At 48.9% G+C, this 17,136-nt stretch overlaps 1 protein-coding gene across 2 annotated transcripts in view; it reads left to right on the plus strand.

Annotated features, from left to right (window-relative positions):
• SCARB1 (scavenger receptor class B member 1) overlaps window positions 1-17,136 on the plus strand; it is a 93,287-nt gene that overhangs the window by 36,121 nt on the left and 40,030 nt on the right. For both annotated transcript variants that reach the window (XM_055550016.1, XM_055550015.1), the window contains exons 2-3: window positions 12,567-12,724; window positions 15,649-15,790. In XM_055550016.1, the coding sequence (XP_055405991.1) occupies window positions 12,567-12,724; window positions 15,649-15,790 (300 nt within the window). The remainder of the gene's footprint in view (window positions 1-12,566; window positions 12,725-15,648; window positions 15,791-17,136) is intronic.

Here is a 17,136-nt window from a genome sequence, read left to right on the forward strand (position 1 = left end):
AAAAGAGCCTGACATGCAGTGAGAAACCAGCAAATATTGTTGATGGAAGGCCTCATTGAGAAGGTGACTTTAGACTTGAGAAATGAAGGGATCACCTATGTAGACCTTGGAGAGAAGATTGCCCTTGGAGGAGCAAACAGTCAGTGCATAAGCCCTATGCCTACCAGGCCCAGAATCTTGCCTGGTGGGCTCAGGAACAGTGAGGCCAATGTGGCTGGATCAGAGTGAGCAAGGTGGACTGTAAAGGGAGCTACGATTAGTGTAGCTGCAGGGAGCCAGAGGATGTGAGACTTTGTAGGTCACTGTTAGAGATTGGGATTTAATCTCTAAATAAGTAGGGAGCTGTGGGAGGTGTTTGAGCAGGAAGATGCCATGATCAGATATACCTTTTAAACCAGTAGCTCTGATCTGTGTGGGGAACAGCCTAGGGACAAAGGCAAACATGAGAGAACCAGTGAAGAGATGACTGCATTGGTCTAAGCAAATGATGCTAGGGGCCAGGGGTGGTGTTGGAAAAAAGTGGATGGATTTTGGGTGTGTCTTAGAGCAAGAGCAGCCAAGACTTTCTGATGGATGGTTTTTGGGTGGGAAAGAAGTGGAGGAGTCAAGCATGACTCAACTTCTTAGCTTAAGCAACTCATTCTGCTGTTTTAGCAACATGCTTGGGTTTCCTGTTTTTGTTTTTTTTAATCTTTTCTTTAATTCTTCTTGCCTTTAAAATCAAAGGAAGTCAGAACTTTAGTCAAGGGTATGGCATTCCCAAATCCAGACTGAATCAGCCCACACTACAGTCTACCCTGACTTGAGCCAACTCATTGGAAAAGACCCTGATGCTGGGAGAGATTGAGGGCAGGAGGAGAAGGAGGCGACAGAGGACGAGATGGTTAGATGGCATCACTGACTCAATGGACATGAGTTTGAGCAAACTCTGGGAGATTGGAGTGCCGCAGTCCATGGGGTCACAAAGAGTAGGATACGACCCTACAACTGAACAATGACAACAAAATGAGCCCTATGGGGCTGGGGGTGTCTCTGGATCCTGGGATCCAGGAGGTAAGAGAGTGACTGGCTGGAGCGGGAAGAGTCTGGTCTCATCCCAGAACCCGGCCTCGTACAGGTGAATCAGAGTCTTGGCTCATCTGGTTATTAGAGGTGTGTTTCCTGTTACCAGTGGGGGCAGGATTGCATTTTGCAATTCATTGGGCAGATCAGATTAATGATTAATTTGTGAAACTCCTGTCCTGTGTGCTCCGAGCCCAGTGGGAGAGAAACATGAGGATACAGGCCTGCATGTTGATGCAAAACCAGGGGCTCAGTCTCTTCCTGCACCTGTGACCTCAGGTGATATTTGGCCCTCAGGCCTCAGTGTCTGTGTCTGTTCAATGGGTCTTTGAGAATATAATGAGGCAAGGTAGGCGGAAGTGTTTTGTTACCAGACCCATGCTGTACAGATGGGGGATAGGATTCTCTGGCTTCCCTGCCCTTCCCCATCTTCTCAGGGACCCCATCTTATTCATTTATCTTTATTTTTAAAAAACATTTACTTATTTATGGCTGTTTTGGGTCTTCGTTGAGGCATGCAAGATCTTCCTTGCGTCATGTGGGATCTTTTGTTGCAATGCACAGACTCTAGTTGTGGTACACAGACTTCAGCAGTTGCGGCACGAAGGGCTTAACTGCCGCTCGGCATGTGGGACCTTAGTTCCCTGACCAGGGATCGAACCGGCATCCTCTGTCTTGCGAGCAAGAATTCTTAGCCATTGGTCCACCAAGGAAGTCCCTTGTTCATCTATCTGTAAATTCAGAATATAGCATCTAGCATGGGATGGGGTGACTGTCCATGGAATGACCCAGGTCTTAATTAGATCAGAGCAGGCTCATCTTAGGTAGTTCCCTGAAGGCTTCCTGGAGGAAGTGGCACCTGGAGAGTGGAGTTTTGGAATTGGCAGTCAGAGTTATCCTGGGAGCAGGGAAGAGTGCAACGGGAGGCAGTAGGCACTTGTGGTTCAATCAACACCCTGATCACTCAGCTTTGCCCTGGCTTTTTCTCCCTGGATTGGGCTGAGCAGGATCTCCCCCTGCCCCACCCCGCCCCCCAAAAAGTATGTCCAAGTCCTAACCCCCATTACTGGCGAATGTGATCTTATTTGGAAATAGGGTCTTTGCAGATGTGATGAAAGTATGGATCAGATGGACCCTAAGTCCACCAGGAATGTCTTTATAGGAAGAGGACACACAGAGAGGAGGGGGATGCGATGATGGAGGCAGAGATTGGAGGGAGGTGGCTACAAGCCAAGGAATGCCTGAGACCATCAGGGGCTGGAGGAGCAAGTTAGGCTCGTCCCCTGGAACCTTCAGAAGGAGCCCACACCTCGATTCTGGACTTCTAGCCTCTAGAGTTGAGAGAGGATAGATGTTTTAAGTCATCCAGAGTGTGGCTTTGTTACAGCAGCCCAAGGAGCCTTACCGCTCTGGAGATGGGCAAGGGGAGGTTTCCTGGTGGGTGGTTTAACCGGGCTTGCAGACTTCCTGGCCCCAGTGACCCCTTGAGAGATGCTTTCCTGGCGTCTGTGAGCAGAGATCCTGTGATCTGGCTGCTGACTCCCAGAGGTGAGGACAGAGGCCCCTGGAGTCGTGGGGCCCCTCTCAGCCTCTGCCTGCTTCTCTACTCCAAGCTCATCCCAGGCTTGTGCTGGAAGCCTGCCTGGCTGGCCTGAGTTCCTTGGAGGGACAGTTACGTGAAGCCTGGGCCTTTCTCCTGCCTTCTGTGGGCCTCTCTGTGAAGCAGAAGACTGATCTGGGGTCCCACTTCTCTGCCCCTGGGCCTCAGGACATCTGCTCCGCATCCCCTCTAGGCAGGGTCTTTACTGCCCCACCCAGAAAGGAAATGGGAGCTGTTGGAGGTGGACCACTGCTGATCTGAGTCTCAGCATCCATTCACCCCAGTCTCAAGGCTGCGGCCTGGCCAGTGAAATTGCAGATCACATTTTTAAAAATTATAATGTTTGCTGTTGGTCAGTCACTCAGTTGTGTCTGACTCTTTGCAACCCCATGGACTGCAGCACAGTGGGCTTTCCTGTCTTTCACCATCTCCCAGAGTTTGCTCAAACTCATGTCCATTGAGTCGGTGATGCCATCCAACCATCTCGTCCTCTGTCATACCATTCTCCTCCTGCTCTCAATCTTTCCCAGCATCAGGGTCTTTTCCAATGAGTCTGTTCTTCGTATCAGGTGCCAAAGTATTGGAGCTTTAGCTTCAGCATAAGTCCTTCCAGTGAATATTCAGGGTTGATTTCCTTTAGCATTGTAATATTTAAGATTTACTTAATTGAGAGATTTCTCTAGTGGTCCAGTGGTTGAGACTGCACTTCCACTGCTGAGGGCCTGGGTTCAATCCCTGATCAGGGAACTAAGATACTGCAAACCTCGTAGTGTGCCACCCCCGCCCCAACCCCTACCTTGTAGTACCTCAAGTACAAGCTTTTTAAAACATACACAAAGGAGAAGGCAGATAGCTGCTCCCTAGACATTTCTACTCTGATTCTGTTTGTTCCTGAGCTCATATTGCTGAGTGCCTGCTGGGTGCCAACCTCTGTTCCAGGCCTGGGAGATCCATCAGTGAATAAAGCAACTGAGGATCTGGTCCTGGTGGCTTTATGATCTAGCAGGAGAGACAGATGAAGAACAGTAGACATAATTAATTATAAGTATGCTGGAAGGTAACAATGACTCTGGAAAACATAGAGCAGGTTAGGGGGTTCAGGGATTTGGGGGTAGATAGGGTGTGTCTTCCTGAGAGGAGGCATGTGAGGAAAGATTAAGAAGGGTGAGAGATTTGGCTATGCTGCTACCTCATGAGAAACATTGAGGGCAGAGAGAACAGCCTATGCAAAGGTCCTGGGGCAGGGCTGTGCCTACTTGTACAAGGGATGGCAAGGAGGCAGCATGGCTGGGCTGAGTGACAGGGACACGGCAGGATGTCGGATCTGGAGAGGCTACAGGGACCAGGCCAGTTGGCTTCTAGGCCAACACTGTGCTGGCAACTTAAATAAAATGTTTCATGTTATTTTGTGTGTTTGAAAAATTCATGTGAATAGGCAGTTGTTGTTCAGTCACTCAGTCGTGTCTGACTCTGCGACCTCATGGACTTCAGGCTTCCCTGTCCTTCACCATCTCCCAGAGTTTGCTCAGACTCATATCCATTGAGTCGGTGATTCCATGAACAGTCCATAGTGACTGTTCTCTTTCTGCAGCTTGTCTTTTTTTCACTCAGGTTTCTGTTTGCCACAAAGCATGTGGGATCTTAGTTCCCCAACCAGGAATCGAACCCATACATTAGAAGCATGGAATTTTAACCACTGGACCACCAGGGAAGTCCCTCAGTGATTGTTTTTCAGCCATCTTGTACGCATGTGGGAATCTGTAGGGCATAGTTGTCCAGCTCTGGGCTGCATGCGATCCTATCTTGGGATGCGAGATGACTGGGGTGAGTGGGGACCAGCACTGTAAGAACAAGATGGACGAGGAGAGAATATCTGAGTAGCAGATAATCCTTTGGGAGTGTAAGTAGCATCGTGCTGGAAAGGCGGGAGTTCGTTCCTGAAGCTTGTTTCCGTCACCCCGTGTGTTCAGGCAGTGATCCTGGGCTGGGTCAGCAGTGTCTGAAAGCCAGTGTGCCAAGCAGGGCACCGTAGGGTCATGGAGGGGGTGGGGGGTGGTGTGCTCACATTCTTGGGCATCTCTGTCTCCCCACACCTTTTCCTGGGCTTGGTTTTCTCAGGTGATTTAATTTGTGTCCATCTTTTGGGAAGTGATCTTGTTCTAATTTGCAGTTAGTCTTTTTTTCTCTTTTTTTAAAGTTGAGTCAAGGCTTCCCTGATTTTGCAGTTGGTAAAGAATCTGCCTGCAATGCAGGAGACCCTGGTTCTGTTCCTGGGTTGGGAAGATCCCTTGGAGAAGGGCTAAGGTACCCACCCAGTATTCTTGGACTTCCCTTGTGGCTCAGCTGGTAAAGAATCCTCCTGCAGTGTGGGAGACCTGGGTTTGATCCCAGAGTTGGGAAGATCCCCTGGAGAAGGGAAAGGCTACTCACTCCAGCATTCTGGCCTGGAGTAGTCCATGGGATCCCAAAGAGTTGGACACAACTGAGCAATTTTCACTTTCACTTTCTTTTTTCAAGTTTCACTTAATAAAAAACTCACCATTTAAACCATTAAAAACCATATGATTGAGTGACATTTAGGACATTCACAATGTTGTACAACCACACATGTCTAGTTCCAGAATATTTTCATCACCCCAAAAGGAAACCCTGTAGCTATTAAGGAGTCACTCCCCATGCTCCCCTGGCAACTCCCAGACTGTTTTCTGTGCCTATCAGTTCAGTTCAGTTCAGTTCAGTTTTCTGTGCCTATCAGTTCAGTTCAGTTCAGTTTAGTCTGACTCTTTTCGACCCCATGGACCGCAGCATGCCAGGCTCCCCTGTTCTTCACCAACTCCCGGAGCTTGCTCAAACTCATGTCCATGGAGTCGGTAATGGCATCCAACCATCTCATCCTCTGTTGTCCCCTTCTCCTCCTGCCTTCCATGTTTCCCAACATCAGGGTCTTTTCCAATGAGTCAGTTCTTCACATCAGGTGGCCAAAGTATTGGAGTTTCAGCTTCAGCATTAGTCCTTCCAATGAATATTCAGGCTTGATTTCCTTTAGGATGGACTGGTTTGATCTCCTTGCATTCCAAGGGACTCTCAAGAATCTTCTTCTATAGATCTGTCCCTATAGATTTGCCTATTTTTTTTTTTTTTTAACCATCTTGCACAGCTTATGGGATCCCAGTTTCCCGACTTGGAATTGAACCCAGGCCATAGCCCTGAAAGCCCTGAATCCTAACCACTAGCCTGCCAGGGAACTCCCTTGCCTGTTCCAGACACTTCACACAAATGGAATCACATAATACGTGTTTTTTTCGACTGTCTTATTGCCTCTAGTAATGTTTTAAAAGTTCCCTTATGATGTAGCACAGATGAGAATTCCCTTTTTTTCCCTAAGGCTGAATAACCCTGGCTACAGCACATTACATTCATCCATTCATCTGTCAGTGGACACTTGGGTCACATCCACTTTTGGCTCTTATAGATAATGCTGCCAGGAGCACAGAAAGGCTCATATACATCCTTTTAAGCAAGGCGTGATGAAAATGTCCCATTTCTTGTTGCCAGACAGGTGAGGTATGTGCATTTAATAAAAGTCAACAAATTGGGACTTCCTCGTTGGCCACGATACCTTGCTCTCATTGCAGGGCGCCTGGGATTGATCCCTGGTCAGGGCACTAGGTCCTACGTGCCACAACTAAGAGTTCTCATGCTGCACCTAAAAGGTCACCCATGCTGCAACTGAGACTGGCGCAAACACATTAAAACAACAACAACAGAGTCAGCAAACTACGCTTTAAAAACATTAATGGTCAGGACCTCAAAAATATTTTGCTAAGTAAAAGGAGACGTTTATAGTCTTTTGTATCTCTGCTTGTTTTCAAGAAATAGAGAATTATGGATACATTTGAAGACTTGTATGATTCTCTTTACAGGGCTTCGCAGGTCACTCTAGTGGTAAAGAACCTGCCTGCCAAGCAGGAGACGTAAAAGATGCAGGTTCAATCCCTGGGTGGAGAGGATCCCCGGGAGGCGGGCATGGCAACCCACTCCAGTATTCTTGCCTGCAGAATCCCATGGACAGAGGTGCCTGGAGGGCTACAGTCCATAGGGTTGCAAAGAGTCTCTCAAGAGTCTTCTCTAGCACCATAATTCGAAAGCATCAGTTCTCCTTTTTATCTATTTATTCCGTTGTATAGATACACAGAGTTGGTTTATCCATCGTGAACATTTGAGTTGTTTTAAAAGCATATTTGGGATTGGTGGACTTTAAGGTAGATCACGTTCTTAGAAGCTACCTAGCTTTTGCACAGGCTGTGTCCCCTGCCGGTAACACCCTCCTCGTCTTTTTTTCATGACAAAGCCCAACTCTTTCTTTCACATGCCCCCTCTTCCAGGCAGCCCTCTTGCCTGTCCAGAATGAGCTCAGAGAATCTGGTTGGATAAGAGGGAGCTGCGTCCAGGAAGGGATCACCTTGGCTTTCTCTCTTGGTCTTTGTGTGTGGGCTGTGATCTTTGACCTTGGGGGGTGGGGGCAGGGATAGAATCAGCTATGTTGGGCAAAAGGCCATGAGCTTGGCCTGCGCACTGTTATCTAATCAGCTGCCTGGTCCTAATGCTTCTGGTCCAGTGTGACCTAAAGAAAGTTATCCCTCTGATTGTAAGCGGTGCAAAGTCCAACCCCCACCAGAGGTGGGGCAGCAGTGGTGGAGGGGGAAGGGCTGGTCACTTTGTGCCAGGTGACTGCTTGGCTCACCTGCTGGGTCCCTAGGCTCTACTTGCCCCTGTTCTAAGCATTTTACAAAGGCACTTAAACCTCACACCAGACCTATGAGATGGATGCTATCATCGCACCCATTTTATGGATGAGGAAACTGAGGCACAGAAAGGATTAATAACGTTTCCATAAGGCAGAACTGGCCCATGGGAGATTCCCTGTGAGTGAGTACCCACGAACGGAGTGGAGCCCCAGAACCCCACAGCCCCTTCTGTTGGAGAGAGAAACGTAAGCCTTCATCTGGTGATTCATTGATTCGACCTTGATTTATCCCTGAATTAGGTGGGAAGACCAGGAGATTAGGAAAGCACAGAGGAATTCCGGAATTTCAAAGGCTTCTCCAGGCTTCTCTGGGTCACCGTACCTTTGCTAAAAAACAGGACTGGGGGAGGGAGGCAGGAACTGGAAACTGTTTTCTGTTTTAATTTTAACCCACTTAACTGCTGTATGATTAACACAATAAATTAGTTGTATGTATATAATTATACAACTTCCCTAATGGCTCAGCAGGTAAGGAATCCGCCTGCAATGCAGGAGACACAAGACGTGGGGTTCCATCCCTGGGTCAGGAAGATGCCCTGGAGAAGGAAATGGCAACCCACTCCAGTATTCTTGCCTGGGAAATCCCATGAACAGAAGAGCCTGGCGGGCTATAGTCCATGGGGTTGCAAAGAATCGTACATGACTGAGCGACTAAGCATGTATACAACCGGATGAGTTTACAGAGAAGTGAAGCCATCACCACAATCTACGTTGTAAACATGTCCATCGCCTCTGAAAGTTTCCTTCCTTCCTTTTTATTTATGGTTGTTGTTGTTCAGTCTCTAAATTGTGTCTGTCTCTTTGCAACACCATGGACTGCACCACGCCAGGCTTCCCTGTCCTTCACTATCTCCCGCAGTTTGCTCAAACTCCTGTCCATTGAGTCGATGATGCCATCCAGCCATCTCATCCTCTATCGTCCCCTTATGCTCCTGCCTTCAATCTTTCGCAGCATCAGGGTCTTTTACAATTATATTTCCAATATTATATAATATTATTATTAGTTATGATGAATAAAAGATCTGTATAGTGCCTAGAGTTAGCAGTGCTAGATGGTAGAGAACTCCCTGGCGGTCCAGTGGTTAGGATTCTGTGCTCTCACTGCCAGGGCCCAGGTTTGGTCCTTGGTTGGGGAACTAAGGTCTGACAAGCACAGCAAAAAATAGAAAACCCACTGCATTGTATATTTAAATATTTGCTAAGAGGTTAGAGCTTATGAGTTTTATCACAAACATGTAAAAAGAAGGAAACTGGGTTGATGTGTTTTCTTCTGACCGCTGTTCTGTGGATGAGGGGATGGAGAGAGGGCACGACAGACTGCCTCTGCCTGTGGGCCTGTCTTTGTTCCTTCGTATTAAAATTTGAAGGTTTCCATCCGACCCCCAAACCCACCAACAACTTCCAGGCTGAGGTCTGAAATCCACTTTCTTGGCTTCCTCAGTGGCTCAAGTGGTAAAGAAACTGCCTGCAATGCAGGAGACACAGGAGATGCAGGCTCGATCTCTGGGTCAAGAAGATCCCTTAGAGGAGGAAATGGCAACCCACTCCAGTACTCTTGCCTGGGAAATCGCACGGACAGAGGAGCCTGGCGGGCCCCAGTCCATGGGGTTGCAAAGAGTCGGACATGACAGGGCAAGCATTCACCTCATTCACCAAGCCCGTGCTGAGGGGGTGGGTGGTGGGGCTGAAGAGGAGCCACACAGCCTCGCCGGGCCTCAGTGTCCCTGCCTGTGACGCGCAGAGGTCCCCCTCTCTGGGAGATGGTCTGGGTGAGGTGCTCTGGCAAGTGTGGCAAAGGAGTCTCCTGGGGTCCAGCCGTGGCCTGAAGATCTGCCATCTGCCTCCCGGGTGTGTTGATTTTGAATAATACCATGTTGCTCTTGAAACAATCGGGAGATGCCATAGAAACATCTGGATTTCTGGCAGCTCACAAAATTTGGGAGGAGCTGGAAAACCCTGAGCCCCAGGGACCTCGGGGCCCAGAAGGGAGTTGCAGCTGCTGCCTTTGTTGAAGGTGAGGGCCATGACCCTCTTGGTTCGAGGGGTCATGGTGTTGGTTGGGGAGCTGACAATGATGTGACGAGCCTAGAACAGCACCTGACACACAGGCAATCCCTGGGAAATGCTTTTTTTTTTTTTTTTTTTTAATTTTATATTGGTATAAAGTTGATTTACAATGTTATGTTAGTTTCCGGTGTACAGCACAGCAATTTGTATGTAGTAGTGTCTATGTGTTAATCCCAACCTCCTAAAATATACCTGCCCCCACCCTTCCTCCCTGGCACCTGTAAGCTTGTTTTCTGTGTCTGTGCGTCTGTTTCTGTCTTACAAATAAGTTCATTTGTATCATATTTTAAGATTCCTCATGTGATATCATAGGATATTTGTCTTTCTTTGTCTGACTTACTTCACTTAGTGTGACAATCTCTAGTTTGATCCACATTGCCACAAATGGCATTATTTCATCTTTTCTATGGTGAGAATATTCCATTGTATATATGCCGTAACTTCTTTATCCATTCATCTGTGAGTAGACACTTAGGTCACGTCCATGTCTTGGCTATTGTGAATAGTGCTGCAGTGAACCCTGGGGGTGCATGTGTCTTTTCGAATGAGTTTTGTCCAGATATGTGCCCGGGAGTGGGATTGCAGGATCATATGGTAATTTTATTTTTAGTTTTTTGAGGAATTTCAATACTGTTCTCCATAGTGACTGCACCAGTTTACATCTCCACCAGCCGTGTAGGAGGGTTCCCTTTTCTCCACACTCTCTTCAGCAAGGAAATGCTCATTTGTGTTGCTTTGTACAAACCACATTTTCTCGTCACCTTTATTTGCATGTACTGGATGCTCAGGTTATAAAAATGATCCTGGATTTCCCTGGTGGTTCAGTGGTTAAGAATATGCCTGCCAGTGCAGGGGACGTGGGTTCGATCCCTGGTCTGGGAAGATTCCACACGCTGTGGGGCAACTGAGCCTGTGGACCACAAATACTGAGCCTGCGTGCTGCACCTACTGAAATCTGACCACTGCAACTAGAAAGTAGCCCCTGCTCCCTGCAACTAGGGAAAGTCTGCACGCAGCAGTGAAGACTCAACGCAGCCAAAGATAAATAAATAAATTTTAAAAACCTTAAAAAAATGATCCTTGTGACTCTTGTAGCTGGTAGGAAGATGTGTTCATCAATAAAGGATTGTTACACCCGAAGGCAAGTCTCTGATCTGATATTTTCAAGAGAACTTTGAAATCCAGATTTTATGTTAAATCACTTTTTTGTTGTTGTTCTTGACAATGAGTTCAACTTTTCTTCATTGAAGTGCCATGTAGATCAAATGAAGCACAGTTGAGGCTACAGAGTCACTGGCCCCATTGGACAGATGGGAAAACTGAGGTTCCGGGCTGGCCAACTTGCCCTCAGGTCTGACTCTCTCCAAATCCACTTCTTCCCAAAATCTACCAGTTAGGGACATGGGGCTGCGCCTGACTGGCCAGCTCCAGTCTTCTTCCTTCTCCAGAGCCCCTGCCCACCGGTTCTGGGACAGTCTGTCTGGGGACAGTGGGAGTGGCTGTCGTTGTCCTGGGAGGCCACATTCAAAGAAAAAGTGAAGGTGACGCAAGCTGTTCCAGACACTTGGCTTTGCAACATGGAGCAACTACCTGATGGGCTGGTCAGGTTGGGAGCGGGGTTAGGTGGCAAGGGGTTTTTGCCAAGCTCTATAAACCTGGAGATTTATAGTTCATATGGCGCTAGTGATAAAGAACCTGCCTGCCAGTGCAGCAGACACAGGAGACACGGGTTTGACCCCTGGGTCGGGGAAGATCCCCTGGAGGAGGAAATGACAACCCACTCCAGTATTCTTGCCTGGAGAATCCCGTGGACAGAGGAGCCTGGCAGGCTACAGTTCATAGGGTCACAAAGAGTCAGACATGACCAAAGCAACTTAGCACAAGAGCACAGCACATAAATTTCTGTATTTCTGGCTTTTCATCGAAAATTGCTCTTGTTCTCATCTCCTGCCCTCCCACTCACAGGCTCTGTTCCCACCACACTGGCCTCCTGGCTGTTCCCCATTGCTCTGTCTGAGTTCTCCCAGCCCCAGGGCCTTTGCACAGGCTGTGTCTTATGCATGAAATTACCCACCACCACTAAATCCCTCCAGTGCCTTTAGTTTTTAATTTTGGTTTAGTTTTTTTTGCTTTGTTTTTCCTTACATTTTCACCTGCCTGGCTCCTCTGTTTAAAATTGCAGTCCTCCTCCCAGTCCCTGCTGTGTTTTCACTATGTCCTTTCATACACCACATGTTGTACCCTAATTGTTGATGACCTGTCTTTCCTCTACTGGAATAAAAGCCCCATGAAGTTAGAGATCTGGGTCTGTCTTGTTCGCTTTTCTAACACCAGCTGTTAAAAGAGGGTCTGGCATGTCGTAGGTGTTCAGTAAATGTGTATTGACATGGAGAACAAACTTAGGGTTACCAAAGGGGAAGGGGGGAGGGATAAATTAGGAATTAACAGATATACACGACTATATATAAATAGATAAACAACAAGGACCTACTATATAGCACAAGGAACTATATTCAATATCTTATAATAACCTATAGTGGAAAAGAATCTGAAAAAGAATATATATATATACAATTGAATATTTTGCTGTACACCTGAAACATTGTAAATCAACTATACTTCAGTTTTTCAAAATGTGTGTTAAATGAATGAGTGAATGAATGAATGATGAATTTGACACACGGAGCTCAGTTCCCACCAGGTGTCATGAGCTGTGGTTGAGCAGTGGCCACCTCCCAGTCTCTTGATCAGACTGTTGTTATTATAACACATTTAGAAATAATGCATACAAATAATATCAACTATTAACATTAATTATGTCATATGTCAACTCTGGAGCAGCATGTGTCAACAGCTTTCCCACCTCCTCCTTCTAGAACATCTCCAGGGAGCCCCTTCCTCAATGACCCTGTGGAGTCTGTGATGCAGGCTGGCACCAAGCAGCCCTTTTGGAGCCTTGTGGTAGGGCAGGTGGGTGGGTTGGGGCCCTGGCCCTCATCCTCATGAGCTTGTTTGTTTCGTCCCCCACAGAATGTGCGCATTGACCCCAACAGCCTGTCTTTCAACATGTGGAAGGAAATCCCTGTCCCCTTCTACCTCTCTGTCTACTTTTTCAACATCGTCAACCCTGAGGGGATCATCCAAGGCCAGAAGCCACAGGTGCAGGAGCGCGGGCCTTATGTGTACAGGTGAGGATGGAGGGGGTTGGGCTGGGACTCAGGTCATCACCCCATTTTACAGATGACGAAACTGAGGCCCCTTGCAGAAGGGCTCATTCAGGGCCAATCTGCTTGCTCCAATCCGGTGCTCCAGTGCTTGAGACTTGGGAATGGCTGCCTGGCTTTGCCACTCAGCAGGTCTCTGACTATGGGCAAGGGCCTTTGCTTTCCTGTCCTGCAATGTCCCCTTCTGTAAAATGGGGATGACCGTATCCATGGTGGAGTGGTTGTGAGGATTGGATGAGATAATGGGGAGCCCAGCACAGTGCCTGGCATGCAGTAAGGGATCAGTAAATGTTGGTTATTAACACATTATCGTTACCTGAGTTTGGCTGCTTGCCACTCAAAAGGCAAGTGTTGGGATTTCCCTGGCAGTCCAACAGCTAAGAATGAGCACTTCCACTGTAGGGAGCGCAGGTTTGATCCCTGGTCAAGGAACTAAGACAGGAACTTCGAGGTGTGGCCAAAAAGTTTAAAAAAAAAAAAAAAAAAAAAGGCAGGTTCTGGTTGGAAAGGAAAGATTGCTTTATTTAGGAGGCCAGCAATGTGGGGAGAAGGCGGATTCATGTCCAAAAACCAACTCTAAAGATTCTGCTCAACCATGAAAGTTTTTAAAGGGAGAATCTTTTGGAGAAAAGGTCAGGGCCTTTATCTTCTTCCACTGTGTGCAAAACTTTGTTCTGATTGGTTGGTGGTGCAGTTAACCAGGAGGTATTCTGGGAGTCTTCTGCTCGGCAGAGGGTACCATCCTCCACCTTGGTGGGGGCCTTAGTTCCTGCAGAAGAACTCAGAGATACTGTTCTGTGTATCCCTTGAGGAGGAGCCAGGACCCTGCCCCAAGGCTGCGCTATTGTTTCCTGACTGCCCCTCCTTTGCTTCTGTCTCCCCTCCCTCCCCTGATAAACAACTGTTTGAATCTGCCCCCTGGAACTCAGGGAAGGTCAAAGAGGCTGAATGAAGCATATTCCCTACACAAAAACTGGGGACACGGAAAAGGATTTCTACCTGGGAGGGCCCCACAGGGTCCTGCTGTCTTTCTTTATGACCGCAGCTGTCACAACTTCTTCATTTGATCATTTTCTTTGGGAGGGTGAAGCTCTCCAGTGGCTACTGGGCTGCGTGGCATTGGCTGGAGCAGTTTCCCAAGAGACGCTCTGCCACAAGGCTCCAGAAGAGCTGCCAGGTGCCAACCTGCATCACAGACTCCACAGGGACATTGGGGAAGGGGCTCCCTGGAATACAAGACCCGATTTCTGGTGCTGCCCATTCTGCCCTCAGGAAACTGCAATCCTGGCTTAGCTCATAAAGACTTCTGCGTCGAAGCTGAGCCTGGTTTGCCAAAGTTCTTACTTATCTCTTCATTTCATAAGCCTTTATGGAGTACTGAACATCTCCTGTATGCCAGACACTGGGCCAGTTCACTGTTAAAGGCAGACAAGAGCCCCTGCCTTACAGAGCTGACATTCCCATCGGGAGAGAATAAACAAGTGAACAGATGAGGGGAAGCCCGGCAGCATAAGCGTGGTGCAGACAAAGCAGGTCAAGCCATGGAGAGTGCTGGAGGCAGGGCTTGGTGGGGGCTGGTCGAACTGAAGGGTCAGGGAGGACCTTGACAAAGGGGGACACTTCCCTAGACCCAGATGGTGAGAAGCGGGCACTGCAGTGTGAGGATCTGGGGGGAAGTGAGTCCTGGACAGAAAGCAGCAGGTGCGAAGGGCCTGAGGCGGGAAGGTAGTCTAGCGGGGGAGAAGGCATGTGCGGCTGGCGTGTTAGGAGCGAGGGAAGAGTGAGTAGGAGAGAGGAGACCTGAGAGTTGGACGGGGCTGGATGGTGAGGACCCTGGAGCCCACAGAAGGAGCTCAGTTTTATCCTGTGTGCAAAGGAGGGTTTGGGGGAGAGGATGACGTGATCTGATTTCCCCTTTTCAAAGGTTCTTCTGGATGCTCTGCAGAGAATGGATTGCAGAGCATGATGAAATAAAGAGCATAACAGCAATAAAAACTGCAGCTGATACATGCTTTTCTCTGTGCATTAGGCAGTCGTTATAGTTGCTTGATATGCATAGCTCACTCAGTTCTCACAAGTAGGGACCTAATGACGTAAGTCTGCTTATTACTCCCATTTTATTTTATTTTTTTTCCTTGGCCGCACCTCGTGGTATGCAGGATCTTAGTTCCCCATCAAGGGATTGAACCCATGCTCCCTGCAGCGGAAGCATGCAGTCTTAACCACGGACTGCCAGGCAAGTCCCATTACTCCCATTTTAAACATGGGAAAACAGGCTTGAGTAGTAAGTGATGGAGACCGGATTCGGGCCCCCTACTTTCTGTCTTCAGAGTGCATATTCCTACCCACCATCCTCTCTGCCTCCCTCAGAAAAGCTAGGATGCCCAGGGGGAGGGTGATGAGGGACGGAGGGATGGTGGCAGCTTGCCCGGGGGAGGGAGCATATGGGATTTGGTGACAAGAGGCTTCTGTGCTTGTCCTGCAGTAGGTGGGCTTCCCAGGTGGCTCAGTGGTAAAGAATCCGCCTGCCGATGCAGGAGACCCAGGAGACCCGGCTTCGATCCCTGGCCCAGGAAGATCCCCTGGAGAAGGAAATGGCAACCCAATCCAGTATTTTTGCCTGGAAGATCCCATGGACAGAGAAGCCTGGCAGGCCCCAGTCCATGGGGTCCTGAAGAGTCGGACACAACTGAGTGACTAATACTTTCACTTTAAGAGGATCCTGGAGGGCTACATACAGTCCTTGGGGTCACAAAGAGGCGACTAAGCACATACCACAGTGGGTGGGTGGTGGAACAGACGTGTAGGAGGCAGTCAAGCTCGGCACACAGACAGCCGAGGGGCCCCCGGGCTCCTGGCAGCTGACCCACCAGCTTCCTCCCCCACAGGGAGTTCAGGCACAAGAGCAACATCACCTTCAACAACAATGACACGGTGTCCTTCCTGGAGTACCGCAGCTACCAGTTCCAGCCGGATAAGTCCCGCGGCCAGGAGAGCGACTACATTGTCATGCCCAACATCCTGGTCTTGGTGAGATACCCCTGGTCCGTCTCTCCGCCTGCCCCCTGCACTGGGCGGTCCCTTGAGGGCTCAATCTATGGCTCCTGGGTTGACTCGGCGGGCTTCCTGGGTGCACCTTGGTCTCTGGCTGGGGGCATTGGTCAAAGTCATGGCCTTTCCCTTTTCAATCTGCAAATCTAGAGACTTCCCTGGTAGCCCAGTGGTTAAGACTTCCACTGCAGGGGTACGCGGGTTAAACCGCTAATTGTGTGCAACAACAACAAATACAAATCTAGAATCTCCAAAAGGGAGTACTCGTGGGGAGCTGAATGGGGGCACTGTGTGCTTGTCTGTGGTGTTTGGAGGGAGACTGTGGACAGGACGTCCATTCTCTGCAGGTAAGAGTCACAGAAGTAGCTGGGTTTACTGCCTGCCTGCCATGTGTGCTGGGGCCCCCAGGACCACCCCCAGGTTCGCTGACTCATTTGTAGCGCTCGCAGGACCCGGCATATATGGTTGTGCTCTTGGCTGTAGTTTGGTAGAGTGGAAGGAGGCAGAAGAGAATCAGCAGAGGGAAAGGGCACGTGGGATGGTGACCAGACGCAGGTTTCCAGAGCCACCTCCCAGGGGAGTCACGCTTCATTCCTTGAGCGGTGATTTATGACCACACACAGGTAGGTCTCCCCTATCAGGAATGCTCACTACAGAGACTCAGCGCCTAGGGGGTGTTTACTGGGGGCTCGTCACGGAGACGCCCTCTGCCTGGCACGGATCTGCGTTCCAGGAAAGCAGGTGGTACAGTCCAGGCACAGTGAACCCCTCTTATCAGTTAGGAAGCGGTGGGAGCCCTCCTAACATCAGGATCTCAGACGCTAGCCAAGGGCCAGGCCTTTCTAGAGAGAACTGTCTTAGGTCTGCTGTGTGAGCATCTTGCTGACACTACGTGTTAGAACTTGTGTGTCAGGCTTCACATATACTACCTGTTTACTTGTCAGCAATCCCACGATCATTAGGTACTATTATTTTCTCTGTTTGTAGAAGAGGAAAACTGAAGAACAGAGAGGTTAGGTGACTTATCTAAAGTCACTCAACGAGCAGGTAGCAGATTAGGGTTTTGAAACTAGTTTGGTCTATGAGGCTGCCACTCTGTGGCACTCAGCCTCCCATTCAATCCTCTGTCCACCCAGTTGAGGGTCAGCAGATGTGTGCTCCGGGGCTGGCCCCAGGCTGGGCTCAGGATCAAATGTGAATGCACCTGGGAAGTCTGTTGGGTGGACAGGATGAAAGCTCAGATAAATGCAGCCTGAAGCCTTGCTGCTGCCTCCCTCAGAGTCAGATGTGCGTGTTTAGGCAGTGAAGTCACTTTCCCCCACCAA

This window comes from Bubalus kerabau, chromosome 16, assembly GCF_029407905.1.
Source record: "Bubalus kerabau isolate K-KA32 ecotype Philippines breed swamp buffalo chromosome 16, PCC_UOA_SB_1v2, whole genome shotgun sequence".
NCBI lineage: Eukaryota > Metazoa > Chordata > Mammalia > Artiodactyla > Bovidae > Bubalus > Bubalus kerabau.